This window comes from Physeter macrocephalus, chromosome 12, assembly GCF_002837175.3.
Source record: "Physeter macrocephalus isolate SW-GA chromosome 12, ASM283717v5, whole genome shotgun sequence".
Lineage (NCBI taxonomy): Eukaryota > Metazoa > Chordata > Mammalia > Artiodactyla > Physeteridae > Physeter > Physeter macrocephalus.
Window position 1 is genome coordinate 48,383,065 of NC_041225.1, and position 21,541 is coordinate 48,404,605.

The 21,541-nt window shown below is 41.1% G+C and overlaps 2 protein-coding genes across 3 annotated transcripts in view; both read left to right on the top strand.

Annotated features, from left to right (window-relative positions):
* Window positions 1-216: 216 nt before the first annotated feature.
* YPEL5 (yippee like 5) lies at window positions 217-15,201 on the top strand. Of its 2 annotated transcripts, none has more exons than XM_007115419.4 (3): window positions 217-349; window positions 12,640-12,804; window positions 14,249-15,201. In XM_007115419.4, the coding sequence occupies exons 2-3, from the start codon at window positions 12,664-12,666 to the stop codon at window positions 14,471-14,473; spliced, it is 366 nt and encodes a 121-aa protein (XP_007115481.1). In that variant the 5' UTR covers window positions 217-349; window positions 12,640-12,663; the 3' UTR covers window positions 14,474-15,201. The 2 variants fall into 2 exon arrangements, with proteins under 2 accessions (XP_007115481.1, XP_028352830.1); XM_028497029.1 differs by lacking the exon at window positions 217-349 and adding an exon at window positions 1,344-1,432.
* A 5,165-nt stretch (window positions 15,202-20,366) lies between these two features.
* The window catches only part of LBH (LBH regulator of WNT signaling pathway), an 87,821-nt gene continuing 86,646 nt past the window's right edge, over window positions 20,367-21,541 (top strand). The window contains exons 1-2 of the mRNA XM_055089095.1: window positions 20,367-20,445; window positions 20,573-20,718. The gene's annotated coding sequence lies outside the window, so the exon portion shown is untranslated. The remainder of the gene's footprint in view (window positions 20,446-20,572; window positions 20,719-21,541) is intronic.

Genomic DNA, 21,541 nt, shown 5'->3' on the forward strand with positions numbered 1-21,541 from the left:
TGCAGGGAGTTTGCCCTGGGTCTGCGGCTCCTGGGAGGGGTGGGCCGCGACGCAAAGGGGAGCGGGAGTGGGGGAGGGTGAGCCAGAGCAGGGGCGGGGCCAAGCGGAAAGGGCAGGGTGCTGGGGAAAGGGCGGGGTCTAGAAATGATGGGCGTTCTGGGCCAACCGGGAGAGCCGATTGTTCGAGGGGCGGGGCTACGCCGGGTGATTGACGCCGAGGCCCAATCAGGGAGAGGCGGGGCCAAGGCCAGGGCCTGACTAAACCTGGAGACTCCGTTGGCTGAGGGGGCTTCATCTCTGCTGAGGACCGAAGAGCCGCTAGCGGCTGCGGATCTTACAGCCGCTCGGGGTGAGTGCGGCGGTCGGGGGCTGGATTCGGGGCCCGAGGGCGGCTGAGGCGCCCCTCCGGGTCAGCGGCTTCGAAACACTCGGGATCGGCCCGGGGCGGGGGGCCCAGGCAGGAAGTGCCTTTTCCTCCCCGCGCTCCCTCGGGGGTCCCAGAGCGGCCGACCCCCGCCCCTCTGGGCGGGCTCCGGTGCCGGGGCTGCGGGCTGACGAGCTGGCCTGTTTCCTCTTTGTGAGGCCCAGGCGCGGCGGCCGCCGTCGGCCCGCCCCCGCCGCGCAACCGGGGCAACCGGCGCAACCGCAACAGCCGCGACCTCCGTCTCGGCGCCCGCGCCCTCCCGCCCCGGCGCAGCCTCGAAGGCCTTGCAAGTCGCGGCCGGGGCTTCCGGCGCCCCTCCGCGGGCAGTTTGGCCGGCGACCCCGTCGCCTAGGCTGCCCCGCCCCCACGGGCCGCGTCCCCGCCGCAGTGTCGGGGGCGCGCCCCGGACTCCGCGCCGCCGCGGTCTTCGCCGGCGCCTGCGCCCACGGCCCCGAGGTGAAGTCCGAACTCGACTCCGAGATGTGCGGCGTTAATAACGCCACGGCGTGGCGTGGCCTGTCCTTCAGAGGGGCCACATCCCCTCTCGGCTGGCACTGGCCATGGGCGGGGGTCGGCGTTGGCTTTTGTTTGCTGCCCCCCAAAGGCTGGATGCCCGCCACCCTGCCCTCCTGCACCCCAGGAGACCCCCGGGCCGAGGGAGGGGTACCCGCCCGCTTGACGGAGGGCGTGGCGCAACTGCTGGGCGGCCGTCCGACGGCCGGGGCCGCTGGGCCGCCCGCTCAGCTGTTTCCGGCCCGTGTTTGTTGTGCCGGAGGAGGCCCGGCCGCGCCGCGCTCGGGCCCTGGCCCCTCCCGATTGGCCCGCGGCGTCACGTGCCCGCAATCAGCTGGGGCCAGCCGGGGCTGCGGGGCGTGGGCGGCTGCGGCGGTGCTCACCGGCGCTTGGGGCCGCGCGGCCGCCTGCTGCTCCACGGCGAACAGCATCCTTGCTTTCCTCGTCGGTGGGGCGTAATCGCGCCCTGGCCACCCCTTTATTCTGCACTCGTAGGTAGGACAGTGAGTATTCCGGACAGCGGGAGTCGGAAAATTGGAATACTACAAAGATCTGTTTAATCCCGACACCGATTAATCTCCCCTTGCGCGGAGAGTCTGGGAAGGTGTACAGCTCATTTATTTTTAAATTTTTTCTGTTTACAGAGCCCTGTTGGTAATCTGAGGATTTTTATTTCAGATCTCCTTGACAGATGGAAAACCTGAAGTAACCTCAGGCTAACCTTGTGTTTTGGGGAAATTAAACTTGCTGCTGAAGTAACTGGGGGTAATAGGGTATTAGCTAACCTTGCACAGTCGCGTATGCAGTGTTGCAGCTGTGTTCCAACAAAAGACGAACCAAAATGCATGAAGTGTGTCCAGGGTACATATTTGTGCCAGATGTGAAGTGTCTTGGTGGAATCTTTCCCTAAAAGTTTATTGCATACTCCCGCTATGTTAGGTAAGAAGGAAATTGCAAAGAATTTACGATCTTTTATCTGGAAACGCACAGTTTTTAGTAAAAAGGCATAGGCAAATGAAATTGGGTAATAGTACGCAGTTAAATATTAGTAAGTTATGAAATGATGTTGTAGGAGTTCAAAAATGGGGCAGTGAGAAGTAAGAGTGAAGCATCCTAGAGTGGATTGATATTAATTAGACCTAGAAAATGAAGAGGCTTTGGGATGCTCTTGGGCCAACAGAGGCCTAGGAGGAAGAAAAGAGTCCCAGAGCCTTTATAGATAGTGAAAAGGTAGAGCTTGTGGAATTTGGCACACAAAGTATTTTCCACATATGCCGTTATCTTTCTGGCTTTGTACTGGAATACCAGGTAAAATGTCATGCTCCTTGGAAAGGACCAATGTCTGCTTTTATCACATTCTCACCCAGCTCAGTGCCCAATACAGGCTTACTGTTTGGCTTTTTTTTTTTTTTTTTTTTTTTCCTTTTTAAAGTTTATTTCTGGCAGCCATCTTATCTATAGGAGAGGGTGTTGATGAAATGTGCTTAAGTTATTTAACTCTATACAGGGACACTAAATTGGATTTTAACGACATGTAAAATACATGTTGCTGCTTCTAAAAATAATCTGGCTAGATCATTGAGGACCTTTCCCTAGACTTAGTTGCCTTTTCTTTTGCTCTGTTTAATGGTAGGAAAGAAAAAAAGGTTTAGAAAATAAAAAAGGAAGGGAAATAAGGCCAAAATTAAGTCTAAAAATGAGATTAAATTAGCTACTACCCTCCAAAAAAACAGTCCATGAGACATGAAGCTAGTCCTAAATATCGAGATGTGAAGATAGTACTACTAAGTATAATCCTGCCCAGATTATCACTTTAGGTTTCATAGTGCCTAAATGGCTATATAAACCAATATCAGTTTATCTGGTAATCCTGTGTAGTAATGTCTTGGTGGTGTAGGAACTGAACCTTAGCTGTGACATGAAACTTGCTACTTGACACCTGAATCAGGAAACCAGACAGTTAAATTGTACTCCAGTCCATCCAATTAGAAGCTTTTTTGACTCATGGTATTGCATCACAGCAAATGAGAGATCTTGAATTTGTCTTGCCAAAAGCTGTTTTGGGGAGATTACCAACTCAGATTGTTTAGCTGACTCACTGAGTTACATGACTAGTCTTATTTTCTAGAGATGACTGAACAATAAGAATTATAGAAACATAGTGAACTTGGAAAACGTTTAGCAACAACAAAGGCATTATTTGCAGGGCAAGAACAAAAATATAAAACTTATTGTCAAATGAAGACCTGATTCCACAACCAGAACATCATTTGAAACAGCAAAGTAAACTGGTCAGGTATTGCAAGAGAACAAGAGGAAAGCATAGCTTTCTTGTATCACCAAGACCTTGGCTTGGTGAACATTTTGTAAAAAAAAAAAAAAAAAAAAAAAAAAAGGAAAATTGGTTTTATGGATCAAACTCAATTTATTATTTTTTCTTGTAGGTTTTCAAAAGAACTTCATCACAAATTGGTATGAAATAGTTGATGAGATTACAGTAGCGTTAGATGTTAATTATAGTAATCAATCCAGCACTGTTAAACGTCCTTTGAGTTTTGTTCCTTCCCTTTTTGGAGAGGGAAGGGACTGAAAACCAGATATACAAGCTTGCTCCCGCATGTTTCCATTTTAGCCGAACCATTGCAAAACACAGCCTTTCCTGGAAGGGCAGATTCCTTTAACCCTTTCTGCACTAGGCTCCTGCACACTCAGTTCCCTGCAGGAGAGAGTTTTTGTGTCTTGCATTTGCCCACCACCTCCTAGTGCAGTGGAAAAGCCCCTCTTACCTGTCCAATGATAGATAAGAGTTGGATGGAGTGTGTATTTTGTGGTCTGTGGAAGTGCGCTGAGGAAATAATTCTTTTACAAAGGAAAAGTCTATCTGTGGACTGGGTGTTTTCCCACCAGAGGGTTCTTAGAGATGCCTCCCTGGTATTTTTAGGGCTGGGAAGTGTGATTCCTCCTTCTGTGAATTCTACTTGCCAGGGTTGAGTCCGAACTGGATTATTAGTTACAGGGAGGGCAAGTGCCTATTTTAAGACCTAGAATTATGATACTGAGAATTTGAGATGCTTCAAAAGGTTTCTAACTGTCCTCCTGCATGTAATTTCTATCACCTGGTCACTTAGCTTTGCAGTGATTAACAGGAAATGAAGCCAGTTAATTATTGTTTGTTTCATATCCTTTCTGAGCCTTGCTTTCTTCATCTGTAATTGGAGGGGGAAGTTCAGGTGGAGAATGTTGAAGATAATCTAATTTTACTAGATTTATCTTTATTTAGCATTTATTGTGTGCCAGGCACTGTTCTCAAAATATATTATCGCCATTTAATTTTCACAACTCAGAGATGGGTACTGCTGTCACCGTTTTATAGATGAAGAAACTGAGGTGAGGATACCTTACCCAAAGTTTATGCAGCTTTTAAGCGGCAGAGCTGAGATTTGAACCCCGAGTTCAAGTATTTGGGCTACATTGTTTAAATCCTAGGGGTGGAGAGAGAAGGAGGCAGCAGCTGGGTATACTATCTATTTTTATAATCTTTGTATTGTTGATCTTCAACATGCTGAATTTACTACAGAAAGTTAAGGACTTTAGTTAGAAAATCCATGAAGAAAAGGGGAGTGGGATTAAATTGATTTTGTTGGATACTCCTGTTGATCTTTAAACCTGAATGCCGGGCTTCCCTGGTGGCGCAGTGGTTGAGAGTTCGCCTGCCGATGCAGGGGTCGCGGGTTCGTTCCCCGGTCTGGGAGGATCCCACATGCCGCGGAGCGGCTGGGCCCGTGAGCCATGGCCGCTGAGCCTGCGCGTCCGGAGCCTGTGCTCCACAACAGGAGAGGCTACAACAGTGAGAGGCCTGCGTACCGGGGAAAAAACAAAAACAAAAAAAACCTGAATGCCAATCAAGTTTCCTTTTTTTCTGAGAAAGACTGCTTTCTAAATGAAAAGCTCTTCTGCTCTCCAGTTTTTTCATCAAGGATCAGCACACTTTCTGTCAAGGGCCAGATAGTGAATATTGTGAACTTTGCAGCCCATAAGGTTTAAGTAGCAAATACTCAAATTCTGCCGTTGTAGTGAGAGAGCAGTTAAGTATAAACAAATGGGTGTGGCTGTGTCCCAATAAAACTTTATTTATGGTCACTGAAATTTGAATTTCATGTAATTTTCATGTCACAAAATATTCTTTCAGTGTTTTTTCCCAACCATTTTAAAGTGTAAAAAGCATTCTTAGCTTGTGGGTCATACGAAAATAGGTGGTGAGCTGAATTTTGTCCGTAGGTTTTCGTTTGCTGACCACTGCTTTTAAAGAATATATTCAGCAATGAGCCAGACTAATGAACAGAATATTTGTTAGTGTGTATGTGTGTGTGGTGTGTATAAATCAGTACCAGTGGTGAACAAGTGGAATTTGAAATTAACACAGTACCATTTACATTAGCACGCCCCCCCTCCCCCCCCCACCCCCGCCTCCAAAGAAATACTTAGGTACAAATCTAACAATGTGTATACGATCTATATGAGGAAAAATACAAAACTCTGATGAATGAAATCAACCAGAACTAAATGAATGGAGAGAGATTCGATGTTCATGGATAGGAAGACTCAATGTTGTCAAGATGTCAGTTCTTCTCAACTTGTTCTGTAGATTCAATGCAGTCTCACTCAAAATTCGAACAAGTTACTTTGTGTGAATATCAACAAATTGTTTCTAAAGTTTCTATAAAGAGGCAAAAGACCCAGAATAGCCAACACAGTATTGAAGGAGGAGAATAAAGTCAGAAGACTGACACTACCCAACTTCAAGACTTAGTATATATCTACAGTAATCAAGACAGTATGGTATTCGTGAAAGAATAGACAAATAGATCAGTGGAATAGAACAGAGAGCCCAGAAATAGGTCCACATAAATGTGGTCAACTGATCTTTAACAGAGGACCAAAGGCAGTACAATGGAGCAGAGATAATCTTAAATGTGCTGGAACAACTGGACATTCACATGCAAAAAAATGAATCTAGACACAGACCTTACACCCCCCACTCACAAAAATTAACTCAAAAGTGGATCACAGACCTAAATGTAAAATGCAAAACTATAGAACTCTTAGAAGATAACATAGGAGAAAACCTAGATGACCTTGAGTATGGCAATGACTTTTTAAATACAACACCAAAGGCATGACCCATGAAAATAGATAATTGATAAGCTGGACTTCATTAATATGAAAAAGTCTGCTCTGTGAAAGACAATGTTAAGAGAATGAAAAGACAAGCCACAGACTGAAAGAAATATATTTGCAAAAGACATATCTGATAAAGGACTGTTACCCAAAATATACAAAGGACTCTTAAAACTCAACAATAACAAAACAACCCAATTAAAAACTGGGCCAAGGACCTTAACAGATGCTTCACCAAAGAAGATACACAGATGGCAAATAGCACATGAAAAGATTCTCCACATCATATGTCATCAGGGAAATGCAAATTAAAACGGGGGATGCCACTACACACCTATTAGAATGGCCAAAATCCAGAATACTGACACCACCAAATGCTGGTGAGGTTGTAGAGCTCATTCATTGCTAGTGGGAATGCAAAATGGTACAGCCACTTTGGAAGACAGTGTGGTGGTTTCTTAAAAAACTAAACATACCATATAATCCAGCAGTGACACTCTTCGGCATTTACCCAATGGAAAACTTATGTCCACACAAAAACCTGCATGGGGATATTTATAGCATCTTTAGTCATAATTGTCAAAACTTTGAAGCAACCACAGTGTCCCTTCAGTAGGTGAATGGATAAATACACTGGTACATCCAGACAGTTGAATAGTATTCAACACTGAAAAGAAATGAGTCATCAAGCCATGGAAAGACTTGGAGGAACCTTAAATACATATTAGTAAGAAAAAGAAGCCAATCTGAAAAGGTTATATACTGTATGATTCCAACTGCATGACATTCTGGAAAAGGAAGAACTGTGGAGAGAGTAAGAAGATCAGGGGTTGGTGGGGGAGGGGGATGAATAGAGCCCAGTGAATTTTTAAAGCAGTGATAACATAATGATGGATACATGTCATTATACATTTGTTTAAACCCATAAGATGTACAACATTGAGAGTGAGCCCTAATGAACTGTGGACTTCGGGTGGTTATGATGTGTAATTATAGGTTCATCAGTTGTAACAAATGTACGACTCTGGTGAAGGATGTTGATAATGAGGGAGGGTATGCATTTGTGGGGGCAGGGAGCATGTGGAAAATCTCTGCTTTATTTTGCTGTGAACCTAAAACTGCTCTAAACAAATAAATACCAAAAAACCTTTTTTAGAAAATTGTTTTACTGACCTGGACTCAAACTAGGAAATTATACAGTCCATAATGTCTTAATTTTTAAAATAATACATTCCTGGAGACTCTCTTTCATGCATTTCTGAAAGAGAAAAACCATTTTTTCTCTTAGATTCTATAAATCCTATAAATTAAAAAAAAATCTGTAAAAAGGTAAAGGTCTTAATGTATTGCTTCACTGGTGTCTCCTATTAAAATTGAAATTGAAAATTCTAGATAGCTAAACGCTATTTATTGAAGAGGGAGGAAATTGAAATCAGTTACTAAAATATCAACATATCATGTGTGAATTTCACTTATATTTTCAACCTGACACCTCACTGTTTCCAGTAATTTCAAATGAACTGATTTTAGGCTTCCAGTTAAACACTCAAATTTGATAATTTTCTTACTTCCACCTTTTAAGGATTTTAATAACCTAGAGCAAAGAAAATCTAGTACCCAAGAGACCTTATTTATTATTTGGGTAATGGCACTTACAAAAATTAAGATTTTTAGATTCTTTTTTGCTTGAAATGCTAAAAAGGAAGAGAGCATCTTAAAGCTTTAATTAATGATGAGTTTGGTGCTAATTTTGGTTATAAACTTGAACTTCAACACTGATACCATAACACACATTTTATTACTTAGGGACACAGTAAGTGCCCCCAGAATCAATTCAGAAAACATTAGTTATCTGTGAAAGCAATTCATTCTTAAGATATTTTAGATATATGTGACTGAAGATATTTGGTACTCTTCTAAATCCAAGCAAGGTGATTCGCATACCTGGGAAATAATTTAGATGTAAAAACAGTCAGAAGGTAGATCATTGGTTGCCTGTGGCTGGAGATTGAGTGAAGAATGGTTTGTGGGGATTTGGGGGAGGATGGAAATATTCTAAAGCTGGTTTGTGGTGATGGTAGCACAACTTTGTAAATTTACTAAAAGTCATTAATTTGTACACTTAAAATGGCCAAATTTTATGTTATGTAAATTATTCCTTTAAGAAAATTGTTTTTAAAGAATCAGCTATGTTCTATCCTGTCAGATAAAAAGTTTCAAAGTTTGTAGAGGAGTGGTCTGTATAAGCTCTTAGAAAGGGGTGGCTGAAGTCCATGTCTTTTGTAAGTAAGTAAGGCTGAAGTACGTTTTGTAGCACTATCTAATTTAGCATAAATGTAGTGGCACCTGTGAATGTATGTTGCATTTACTAATGCACACTCCCTGACCACAAGAGGTTTATCTAGAAGTGATGAGAATTTGAACTAAGACATTGATGAGGGAGGGGGAGGAAAAACCTCGAAAAGTGATTTTGGAGGTATTGTCAATTTTGCAGTGTCTTAAAGAAGTTGCCAGGGTTTCTAGTTTAGGAGAGTGATGGGAGTTGCCATCAACAAAGTTAGGGAATATAGGAGGTTCAGCATGGAGACAGGAGGGGTGCATGATAAATCTGAGGGAGAAAGACTGAAATCTGGGTGTCTCTTCTGGTCACTAGAGAGTAAATAGGGTAAAAAGAACTGGAGCAGAATTTAGTTCAGATCCCAGTTTGGCTGATTTCATAAAGTCACAGTCTATTTCTTCCTCTACAAAATTAGGATAATACATATCTACTTTAGAAATTGTCAACATTAAATGTGATATGTAAAGTACCAAATGCAGTGTCCCATACAGTGTAGACACTAAATTATTAAGTCTAAGGCAGAGTTCAATATATTGTCCAGGTCCAGAGAAACCTGATTCAGGTGTTATGTTTTAGCTTTTTTTTTTTTCCCAGGTTTTTTTTTTTTTAACATCTTTATTGGAGTATAATTGCTTTACAATGGTGTGTTAGTTTCTGCTTTACAACAAAGTGAATCAGTTATACATATACATATGTTCCCATATCCCCTCCCTCTTGCGTCTCCCTCCCTCCCACCCTCCCACCCTCCCTATCCCACCCCTCTAGGTGGTCACAAAACACCTAGCTGATCTCCCTGTGCCATGCGGCTGCTTCCCACTAGCTATCCACCCTACGTTTGGTAGTGTATATATGTCCATCTTCTGTAATGAAGTGGCAGTCTGCTTAACGTCAGTCCTCCTGAGTGTGCACAGGGGAAGTGAGCACTAGGTTGCACTCCTAGCCCAGCAAAGCTAAAGCCTAACACCTGGGACCCAATGGCCTGCGGAGGTTTTTCTACGTCCCAGAGACCTTCAACAGCAAGTGGTGTTTTGCTTGCTTCTACTAGATTCCATGGCATTCTAGCTTATCTCTTTTGGCAAATAAGAACTACATTTTACAGTTTTATATACATATATAGAGCTCTCCAAATGGCAACTGCAACTGGGAATAGTGATTCTGTACAGATATTTTTAGTCTTGGTAATGAATCATGTAACTGAATCCAGTAAAAAATAGCTGGGTAAAAGTTAAAAATAGTCTGAATTTGAAGCAGGGAAGAGAAGGCATGTTAAATCTATTTACCCATTTAGAAATAGTTTGCCTGTATCCAGTAGCAAGCATATGGCCACAGCTATGTTGTAATACTGAACCAAAGATCGAGATGTAGGTAGAAGGTATAGGGAGAGTTCATTTTGAAGTTCTGAACATTTTCCTCAATAGTATTGTATCTGTCACAGTCAATTCAAAAATATCTAGTTATTCTTGCATTATGGTTGAAATAACTTGCAAGATGAATATTGTATTTAAAAGTTTGAAGGAAAATTGGCTTAAAAGTAACAGTTCCCAGAAGCCCAAGCTGGAGGCTAAATTACTGCACAAATACTAGTTTTCAGAGAAATATAGATTCTGAGGACTGTGTCTTCAGAGGTGAGACTAAAACCCTGCTGTTGATTCCTTTCTGTAAATGACCGGTATTAAGAAACATGACCAAAATCAACTACTCACAGGGTCGTTGAATGCTTAATTTATATCAAGAGTCATAAACTCAAATGTCTTAACAGGTGAAGTAATTTTGTGGCACAGAATGGACACAAAGCAAATGAAATGGCCCAGCTGGGGGAGTCGCAGCCACCACTCAGCTCTAGCCAGTCGTTGCCCTATGAGAATATATGCCCTGTGTTGCCAGCTCTCCCCATTGATTTTTTTTTTTTTTTTTAAAAAGGCCCAATACAGACTCTTAATGAAATCTCTCAAATTTTAAATGATTCTCAACAGTTTTTTATTAAAAGTAAAAAACTGTGGGCCAGATTAAACATGTCCACTTACGTTTTGTGAGGGAAGTGTTGTTTTGTTCACTGCTGTATCCCTCTGCCACCAAATGAATTCAGCCAGCAGGCCTCAGATTTGCAACCTTTGACGTTTGCATAACAAATAATGTGTTCTTAGGCATCTGGGAAAAGTAATGCTATCCTAGAGACTGAAACAATAGGCAGCAAGTCTTACCTTCTGTTGTCATTTTGCAGAAATATAATCAGAAAGCTAAATGTCATTTCTTAAGTCTTGTGTTTTTACACAGGGTTTACTCATTGACACTTTTGTTAGTGCACTGGCTTTCCTTTTACAAGCTGTAAATTGTAATTATACTATTCTTCATTCTTTTTTTTTTTTTTTGTGGTATGCGTGCCACTCACTGTTGTGGCCTCTCCTGTTGTGGAGCACAGGCTCCGGACGCGCAGGCTCAGCGGCCACGGCTCATGGGCCCAACCGCTCCGTGGCATGTGGGATCTTCCCGGACCGGGGCACAGACCCGTGTCCCCTGCCTCGGCAGGCGGACTCTCAACCACTTCGCCACCAGGGAAGCCCTGTTTTTCATTCTTTATTAAACTTCCATATCATAATGTGTAATGGGAGTCATAATTATCTTTGTGATAATGACATTAGAACTGCCTAATGGCTGAGGAAGTTGACAGATGTTAGAAGGAATGGAATTTTCTTTTTAATTTGTAATGGAATTTCCCCAAGTTTAAGATGACAGTGGATTACACATGGCTTCTAGATTTTTCTTTTCCATAGTGGTAGCTGTGTTAGCTCTGCGTGCCATTTTAAAGACATATAATGTTAAATATTTAAAACATAGGAGCTGATCACTACACGCAGGAGTAAATGCTTTTTATTTATTTTTATTTTTATTTTTATTTTTTTGGTGGTATGCGGGCCTCCCTCTGTTGTGGCCTCTCCCGTTGCGGAGCACAGGCTCCGGACGCGCAGGCTCAGCGGCCGTGGCTCACGGGCCCAGCCGCTCCGCGGCATGTGGGATCCTCCCAAACCGGGGTGCGAACCCGGTTCCCCTGCATCGGCAGGCGGACGCGCAACCACTGCGCCACCAGGGAAGCCCAGTAAATGCTTTTTAAAGTGAAAAGCTATAGTGTATTCTTGACTATGTCTAGATCTTAAAAATATTGTTTTAGGGGATTAATTGCGGTGAATTTAAGGAGTTGCATATATTAACTCTCCTAAGTTTTAAAATATTGGAGTGTGATTATCCTTGTTTCAGAAGTTGGATTCACAGATTTTTTTGCAATGTTTCAGAACTGTGATTTGTTGAATTGGAAGGATTTCTTAAAAATAGTAAGCTATATAACGACGGCTCATCTTTCCCTTCTTCTCTGTTCTTGTTTTCCTAGCCTTACGCCAGCCTAGACCATCTTGTATGTCCTCTTCTTGTGTTAGAGTAATGGAAAAATTTTGGCTTTGACTTGGGTGAGCCGTATTCCGGTCACGATTTTCTGGACTTGAAAACTGTGTAACCTTTGACCAGTTAGTAACCTTGGGTAATCTTTGAAATGGGGGCGATGACTTCACAGAGTTGTCGTGATGATTTTGAAATAAGTAAAGCATCCTAGTACAGTGCTCCACAGACTCAAACTTAACTACTGTTAGTGCCATCACCCCTTCGTGGTTGTTGACGCACCTGATGAACAGAGAGCCAGGCCCCCCATGCTCTCGAACCAGACTACCCTCTTCTTGTTTTCTGATCGCCCCTTTTTCTACTCTGATCATCCCACTCTCGTCCCACAAGTCTTTTCTCAAATTACACATACTCAGAATGTATACTTAACCCTGTGCTAAACCTCTTTTCTCACCTCTCTGCTTGTGCTTCTCATCATTCAGTTTGATATTCCACTGTCTTCCTGTTTTTTTCATACCGATTAAAAGAGAAGTGATACCATTCTTTGGGCTTCCTAAGCATGTTTACTTCCTTGACTTATTGCTTCTAAAATGTTCTTAGTTTGGGTATGCCTGTTTGTTTCCTCAGTGTGTGAACTTTGGATCCTTTTGTTCAGAGACAGCTATTTCACGTATTAAGTACTATAAAGACATCACATCTGTGTATATAAATGGTTCTCTATGACACCACCAAGTAGGTACTAACAAATTTTTTTAAAAAAATCATAATGTGTTTCTTGTCCTTTTCCATTTGCTCCTAGGTTTTTAGAACTTCAGCTATAAAAATGGGCAGGATTTTCCTTGATCATATCGGTGGTACCCGTCTGTTTTCCTGTGCAAACTGCGATACGATCCTGACCAACCGCTCAGAACTCATCTCCACTCGATTCACAGGCGCCACTGGCAGAGCATTTCTTTTTAACAAGGTTGGTGGGGAAAACCAGTTTCATTTCCTAAGTGGGTTCAGTGGATATATTTGATAGCAGTACCAGAATACCCCTCAGAGCATGGAGATGCCAGGAAGAGTCAGAATGAGAGCTGTGCTCTATAGAACTGATTGTTGACAGTTTAAAGATTGTATTATAATAAGAAGGGTGGTCGCTGTTGCTTCAGAAGACATTCAGTGTAAGAATTTGGTAGTGACTTCACAAGACTATTGAAGGGGCCAAGACACCCCCATATCACTGATTTATCCTTATAGGGAGGTAGCTGCATTAAGCTGTCATAGTTTGACAGTGCAAGTGAATAAGGATCATCTAACCAACTTCCCTTGCTTTAATTTATGCCTACCAGTCATCCTTCTGATTATGATTTGGCTAAGAGGTTTGCTAACAGGAAGAGCGCTTCCTGACTTACACATTAATGTATAGTCTGCCTCCTTCTCTAATTTCTGGCTGGCTTTGAAATTGGTTGATGTGATTCTGCCTCCTGGAATCTAATGTGTACCAGCAAACTTGAATTTCCAAATACTTTACGCTAAGGAACAGAACTAGTCCAAGGTCCTGTTCTTAGAAGTTCAACTTAAACCTCTCCAGTGGACACTCCTCCGTTCCACTTAGAAACAAGTTTTTTCTCTCAAAGAATTGATAGCATATATACCCCTTGGTCTTTATTTCGGTATAGAGCCAGGGGTTGGCACGCCATGGCAGGCCAGCTGCCTGTTTTTGTAAGTAAAGTTTAATGAAGCACAGCCATGTTTATTCTTCTATGTATTGTCTATGGTTGCTTTTGTGCTACAACAGCAGAGCTAAATAGCTATAACAAAGACCATATAGCCCTCAAAGCCAAAAATATTTACTATCTGGCTCTTTACAGAAAAGTAAAGCGTAGAAGATTATTGGGTGTTAAGAATCATTGGAAATTCTTCACAGATTCTTTGAACCCACTTGAAAACTATGTATTGCAATCTACCCCAGTCTCTTTGTAGATAAAATGTAATTTCAGAAACAAATCTGCCAAATTTCTTTTTATGGAGTACCTGTTGCGTACTAGGTTCTTTTGCATTGATAGCCTTAGTTGTACTCATCATTGAGTGGTGAATTATAACAGTTGGACCCAGACCTACGTTTTATGACTCCAAGTTAAGGACTCTTCACTATAACACAGAAGTGTAACTAACGTGTATAATAGTGTGACTTAGACTAATACAGTAATGCATGATTACATTAGATGTCCAGTTGAGTACAGATGCTTACCTGTCCCAGCAGTTTGTAAAAATAGCTCTTGGGAAGTATATTGTAGGTTTGACTAAGGTAACAACTGCTATTCGCTTTTCTGAAGTTGCTGTTCTTGCACCAACAAAAATATTGTGAACCATTTTTGGCAGATAACTTACATGGCTTTGCAATTTTGTTTTCACATGTTTCTTAGGTAGTTAACCTGCAGTACAGTGAAGTTCAAGACCGGGTCATGCTCACTGGCCGCCACATGGTTCGAGATGTGAGCTGCAAAAACTGCAATAGCAAACTGGGATGGATCTATGAGTTTGCCACTGAAGACAGCCAGCGTTATAAGGAAGGCCGTGTGATCCTAGAACGTGCGCTAGTTCGAGAAAGTGAGGGCTTTGAGGAGCATGTACCATCTGATAACTCTTGAAGAAAAAGAGATAAATCCATCTTTTTCCCAGGTCTTCTTCACTGAAAACAAAAATCTACTTACATACACTGTCACCTTAGCATCAGAGTCGGATTCATGAACTGTGGAACAAGAGGTTGTGAGAATCTATGATGGAACCTTTCTTTCCTTCTTTCTTTTTTTTTTTTTTTTTTTTTTAATTTTCTATTTTCCATCCAACAGCAGTGTGTAGAGAGAATATTATGTGGATGCCGTTAATTTTTTTTTCCCCTATGTTTACATTTTGAGGCAGAATAGTCTTATCTGCAGCTACATGGTGGGCTATGTGAGGAAAAATATCTGGGCTATTAGAGTGAAAAAGTGTTTTATGTAAATTTTGAGAGGAAAATGTGTCATGAGCATGGTTCTTAAATTTATTTGGGCTTCATTTTAAAACTTTTTTTTTAAACCCAGTTATTTCACTTGATTTGCTAGCTTCAGAGAAGAGATCCGAATTTGTGACCAGTGCTAAAGGTTCAGTGTTAGTATGGCTTGTGCTGGCCATTGTGCCATATTCTTGTTGGAGATGAACCGTAGCATCAGAGCCCATTCTTCCTTGTCAGTCTTGACCCAAAGATGTCACCATTCCTAGTTACTTGTCACCGCATAATTGGTGTTGATTGGAAACTTTTCCTGATATGGGGCAGAACTGCTTGGTTGTCTTTTCCATGTAACTTAAGCATAGTAATATAAATAAAGTAATAGTTGGATGTTTTTGGTCCTGTGTTGCTTTTAAAATCACCTTTTAAAAGAGCAGAGTATTTGATAAATAATTTTCATAGTAGTGTTTCTTTTCATCTCTTAAGCTAAATTGTGTATAAGATTCTACTTTGTTTAAATTAAAGCATACTGTTTAAATCCACAGTATTGCATTTAGAAAACAGTTGAACAGAATGTCAGTGTGCATTCATGCAGAAAGCATTTCATCTGCATCTGTTTTAAAAGGAGGGAAGCGAAGCAGCCTGTCTAAAACTACTGCTTTGCAAAGTGTTTCAGCCTATCCTCCTCAGTTTTGCATTGATTTTGACAAGTCTGTGGAGCCTGATAGTTACATCAAAGGACTAGATCTTCTAGCATTATTTTCTCAGATCTTCCCTCAGAAGTTTAGCTGTTGAAATTGAAACTCTACTTGGCCCCTTCAAAGAGAAAGGGATCAAATTTGACTCAGGGGGTTATTTTAGCCCAAAATTTACAACATTATAAAGTATTAAAATGTAAATGTTTCTTTATCCAAACTATTTCTAGATATTCTAGTATTTGTTTCTGGTGGAATAAATGGCGTTAAAATTGGCTAAATACTTAAATGAATGAATGAATGTTTGCTAAATTTCTAGGTCTTTGTCTAGAGATGAAATTTGCCTCAAATTAATTAGCAAAATCTTTGTTATTGGTATTAGAAGTGATTTCTGAGTACAGTTAGGATTAAGTTTCTCTTATTTGCCTTTGGGCTCTTGGTTAGAGGCATAGGCCTCTGATTTGGTAGGTGTATAATATTGCATTTGAGATATGTGGACACAAATTCTTCTCTTTCCTTCACCATGGACTAAATCTTCAAGCATTAAGACACAACACCAATTCCCATTCATTTCCATACCAGCCTTTGATTATATGCAGATTCCTAGTAGCATGCCTTACCTATAGCACTATGTGCATTTGCTGTCACAATAAAGTATATTTTGTCTTGCATTGGTGCAAAACTGCTACTTATTTTCCACTGATCCTTGTCTAGTTATCATCTTAGTTTTTATCTATGAACACATACATCTTACCTTTGAGTAGCTATAGCTTTTTCAGTTGGCAGTGATAAGGTGACATTCTGGTTTAAGTAACTCTACCTAATTTCCACTTGGAGATGTTGAATTTGCAAATATTAACTTCTCTGAGATGACTTTTGCCTCAGACACTGACACCTATGATTCAGTATATATGAACAAATAAAATGTCATAGCACTAGGTTAACCTTTAGGTGGCTGCACCAGGTACCATAGCAGCAAGTTCCTCTACACCCTTCCTTTTAAAAACTTCCATTTGCAAAAAACAAAAATAGCAATATGGAGGATCCAGTCAGATTGGATTGTTTACAGAAAAGCAAACACACTGTGCACTTGAGATGGGAAACCACTAGTGGGAAGGATTTTGCTGTGGGAAGGAAAAGTTAACCAAATACAGGTGAATATACTGTATAATGAGTGGCTTACTGAAATGTGTACAGAGACTGTCCTAAAGTGAAACTTTATTTTAACTTAACTCCTGAGTTAAATATTTGTTAGTAATTATGTAATGATTTAAGTTACAATTGTGAGTGGCTACTTTGGGATTGGAGGAGAAAAATAGCAATACCATAACTGTTTTCTATTTTCAATTTTCAATACCTATTCATAAAAGTCATATATGGGGTGTTAAAATGTAGAGTCTGGGCCCTAGCCCAGGCCTAAATCAGTCCACAGGTAATTTTTGATCAGGCAGGATTTAGAAACTACCAACTGTAAAATACTCAGACAGGTTTATGGGTTTCATTTTTACAGCAGTTAAAAATACCTCACAGTTCAAACAGATCCACTAATTAATTGCATGTCTCTTTTTAACACTGGTTTCCCACCAGGAGCTGTATAAAACCAAAGCTCTTAATCTAGAAAAGGTGTGAATTGGGAATAGAGCAAGATTAAACTGAAAAACTCCTGTTAAGGTAGCACACTGCAATGATAAGAAGATATCTGTTATAGAAATGAAGCAGAACTAAGAGGAGAAATGATCATGGATACTCATCCTAAATTGGATATGAATTGTATGGCTTCTTTATTTTAAAATATTCGTACTTCCCAAATTGAAACTTTTCTACATTAAGGCAAAAAGTATACATTTCAAAGCACCATTAAGGGTTTTGTGATCCTGGGCATTGCTTTACTTATTTATTTATTTATTTATTTATTTTTGGCTGCGTTGGGTCTTCGTTGCTGTGCGTGGGCTTTCTCTAGTCGCGACGAGCGGGAGCTGCTCTTCATTGTGGTGCATGGGCTTCTCATTGCGGTGGCTTCTGTTGTGGAGTACGGGCTCTAGGCATGCGGGCTTCAGTAGCTGTGGCACACGAGTTCAATAGTTTTGCCTCGCGGGCTCTAGAGCGCAGGCTCAGTAGTTGTGGCGCACGGGCTTAGTTGCTCCGTGGCATGTGGGATCTTCCCGAACCAGGGCTCAAACCCGTGTACCCTGCATTGGCAGGCGGATTCTTAATCTCTGCGCCACCAGGGAAGCCCCATATTTATGTTTTTTTAAATCATCTGCAATTTGACCATTTTGAAGGGAGGCTTGTTAACGATGAATTATGTCTCCATTCCCTCCCACTATACTGGATTGGTCCCTGAGGTGGAGCCAAGAAATCAGATTTTTTACAAAACTGCAAAGATAACCTATCTGCTAAGACGTGAGAATCACTATTCAAAGGGTTGTTCAAACAAAATAATGTATAGTTGTGGTGTGTTACCACCTGGTAAAAGCAGGTGTTTATCACAGGAGACCCACAGGCTTAGAAGTATGACTAAGAAAAAGCAGATTAATTTCCACCTGCTTTTTAAAAACAGTGGCTCTTTAAAACAGTTAAGTACAATAGTCAGATAAACTGACATTTAAAGAGAGGAAAAGTCTCGGGAAGAGTTTCTAGAAAGATTACTAGACTTTATAAAGACGTGTCTTCAATGCTGTGATTTATTGGCTGTGTGACTTTGGGAAGTATGTGACTTAACCTCTGAACCTTAGTTTTCTCAAGTATGAATTATGAAAACAAGCCCTATCTTAAATTATTCTGGTTAGAATATAGTGAAATATATGGCCTAAAAACCTGTTAAGTATCTTGCAAATGTTTGGAGTAGCTACTGTTTTTTTTTCAATAATCCTGAACAACCCTTCACAACTTAATTTTGCTCTAAATTAAAGAATGACCAGAATGCTTTCAAAGTTTTATAAATCCTTCCTGGTCTTGATATGTACTGCTAAATCTTTAAGGGAATTAGGGCATGAAATCTGCTGTTTATCAAATGTTACTGTCTTGACCTTTGACCATAAGAAAGCTTTCATAATCTGCTACAATAGACATTTTACTTTGCTTTCAAAAATCGTCAGAGCTCCTATTTTTGTCCTACCATGGAGCAGAAGGAAGGGAAGGTTAAAAGTTCATTAAATACAACCTCAGTGATAAAGAAAGAAAAAAAGAAAAATTAAAAGCATACATTTTTTCTCCCCAGTCAGACAAATTTACTTTTTGAAAAGAATCTTGCAAGAATTTCCACTAAAATTCCACTAGCTACTTTTCAGATCCAATTTTCTTTCTCCAGTGTTTGCCTCAGCCTATTTCACACTATTGCTATAATAGTGTTAGTTTAGTTTTTAAAGAACCCTAAAATTATGAGAAACCATTTATATACCAGATCATCTCATTTTAATCCTACTCTGGTAATTTGCCCTAAAGATGAACAAGTCATCCCTCAGCCCTGAATTTCTAGTAAAGTACATAGACAGATTTTGTGTAATAATTTTAAAAACTTGTATCCAGAGCAAAGCCCAGCTTTGAAAAAAGGTATTGACCAGAGGTTTTCACGGATTGGTGCAGTTTGAGAAACTTCACTGGTGTGCCCCTGAGTCAGGACGTTGGCTTCAGTTGTCCCCCAGAATTTCATTCCTCTTCCACTAACTGTTGGGGTGCCATGGAGTAAGCTGTCAGCATCTGGCACACTACCTTCTCAGCTGACCCGCTCTCTACCTGTAGCCATCCCAGAAAACACTGGGCAAAGTGGAGGCAATACTACGAAAGCGTGAAATCCGTGAGTATTCTCTGTCCCTAGCTAAGCCACCTCCCTTCCCCCAGCCTCTAAGCCAACTGGAAGGTGCTCAGAGACATTTCTGAAACCTGCCAGTATGCCAAAAGGAGTCAGAAGTATTTCCACCCCTTTCCTAAGAAAGTCTTAGGTCCTGTTTCAGAGTAGCCTGCTTAGAAATTGAGTATCAAAGATGGGGGGGCGGGGTCTTTTTAAGGACTTCTGTAATAAGTAAAAGAGTCGAGTGGTCCCACTGAAGAAAAAATGTTTGTTAATATAAAATTAACTGAAACCCATGCTACCAGAAAAGCACCAGTAGGTGGCAGGAGTATGCAGGATATTCAGTTCTTAAGTGCCAGTCTGGCCTGCCTTGGAAAAGAGTTAATATCTGGGGCAGTCTGTTACTGTTGTTAATAGTCAGCTAACCTGAAGCGAGAGGAGATTTCACCCCACTGGAGTAGAATTGCGGGGGGTCAGATGAAATCGTACGTGAGAGAATGCCCTAGAAACTATGAATTACTCTACAAGTAATAGTACTATTTCCAGATTTTTGTGGTAAGTGATTTTTTTTTCCTCTGTGTTTGTTTTAGTATCTAAAGCTTTAGCTTGCACAACTTCAAAATTTTTTTTCAACAACTGTTTTTTGATATTGTCTTTTGACAATGACAGCCTGAGGTCACAGGAACATCACAGTGTGACTTTGAAGTTAGTTAACCTCTTGAAGCTTCATTTCCTCAACTTTAAAAAAATATGGAAACTAATTTCTAGAGAACATGTGTGAAAACTATAAGCCATACAGTATTCTAAAAATAAAACATATTTCTATAAATTGAGTGAGGTTCAATGAGTTATTTAATTAGCTTAGGCTCCAGTTTCTAGAAAGTATTTGCTCATTCATTTATCCATATTCAACAATATTTGAGTGCCTGTTACGTGTGTCAGGCAATATGCTAGTCATTAGTCAGCAACACCTGGCACCTTCTTCCCAGCAGCCTTACAAAGGTTGTTTGCAAAGCCCAGTAAAAATCCTCAAAGCCACTGTATCAATACTGACTGTATTCCTGCTACAGGAAATGAAGACATTCAACATAGGGGTGCACAAGCTCATAAAGCAGAGTAAAAGGCCTTCGTTCTTCCAGAAATTAAGTTGTAAGTTTGAAAAGAGGAAACCTACCAGTTTAAATGGAAATAACAGAAATCATCTTTCCATGTGCAATGGACCTGAAATTGGATTAATCTTTTATTCTAAAATGAGCTTCCTCTGTCTCCCTTCCAGAAGCAAATGTAAATCAGCATTTTCAGGGCACATGGAGAAAAGAAGGAACACCAGCTCACCTCCAACAGACATGCCAAGTAGAGGACTTCCGTAACAGTAAAAGGCAGGGGCCAAGGCTCAGAGCCTTTGCACAAGAAACGGCCCAGGTAAAGTGTTCTTTAAGTTGGATTGGGGGAGAAGAAAGGCGAAGGTGAAAGAATTGTAAACTCATAGATTTAGGCATTGTCTGATAGTGATCTCAAACTCAAGATGCCTTTGGATGCCAGACAGTTCATTAAAATAAGGAAAGTGGGCCTGGTGTAAGACTACTGAAAGGGGTGGTTATAGAGTGAAGAGGGGGAGCATATACCAGTTAAAGACAGACGCTTGGTTTAAGTCAAATAGCTGGCCAAACACAGCTTATTCTTTACACCTTAGGGGGGCTCCTGCTTACATCCCTCACCTAGTCCAACCTCTCCTTTTAAACATTTGGAAACTAAATCCAGGAGAGGTGAAGTGACTAAGGCACGTTCTCTGTAAGTAGAGAGAAGACTGTTTTAGGTGAGGCGTTTCAACACAACAGAGAGCACCACAGAGTATGCTAGAGATTGGACGCGTTATTCATATTTCAGAGACTTGGGAGGCAGACTGCCTAAGAGCATGGACTCTGTGGCCAGAGGGCCTGTGCCTGAATCTCAGCTCTAACACTTAAGAACTGTGTGCCCTCGAGCAAGTTTCTTAACCTTTCTGTGCCTTGGCTTCCTTGTCTCTAAAATGGGGATAATAATTGTACTAACTCCGTAGGGCTGTGGTGAGGATAAAATGAGTCAATATGTGGAAAGTACTTAGACCTGTGACTGGCCCATAGGTATTATCAATTCTGTTTCCAGATGAGGAAACACATGCTTAGAGGTCAAGGTCACACAGCTTTACTAGAGGTCAAAAATCTGCACGGGCATACACACACACACACGCACACAGCTGGCATGG

What these genes read in the sequence shown, in the direction of transcription:
- YPEL5 (XM_007115419.4), top strand. Translation starts at nt 12,664, where the DNA reads ATGGGCAGGATTTTCCTTGATCATATCGGTGGTACCCGTCTGTTTTCC. An exon ending in GAGCATTTCTTTTTAACAAG is followed by an intron (nt 12,805 to 14,248) that starts GTTGGTGGGGAA and finishes CATGTTTCTTAG; the next exon opens with GTAGTTAACCTGCAGTACAG.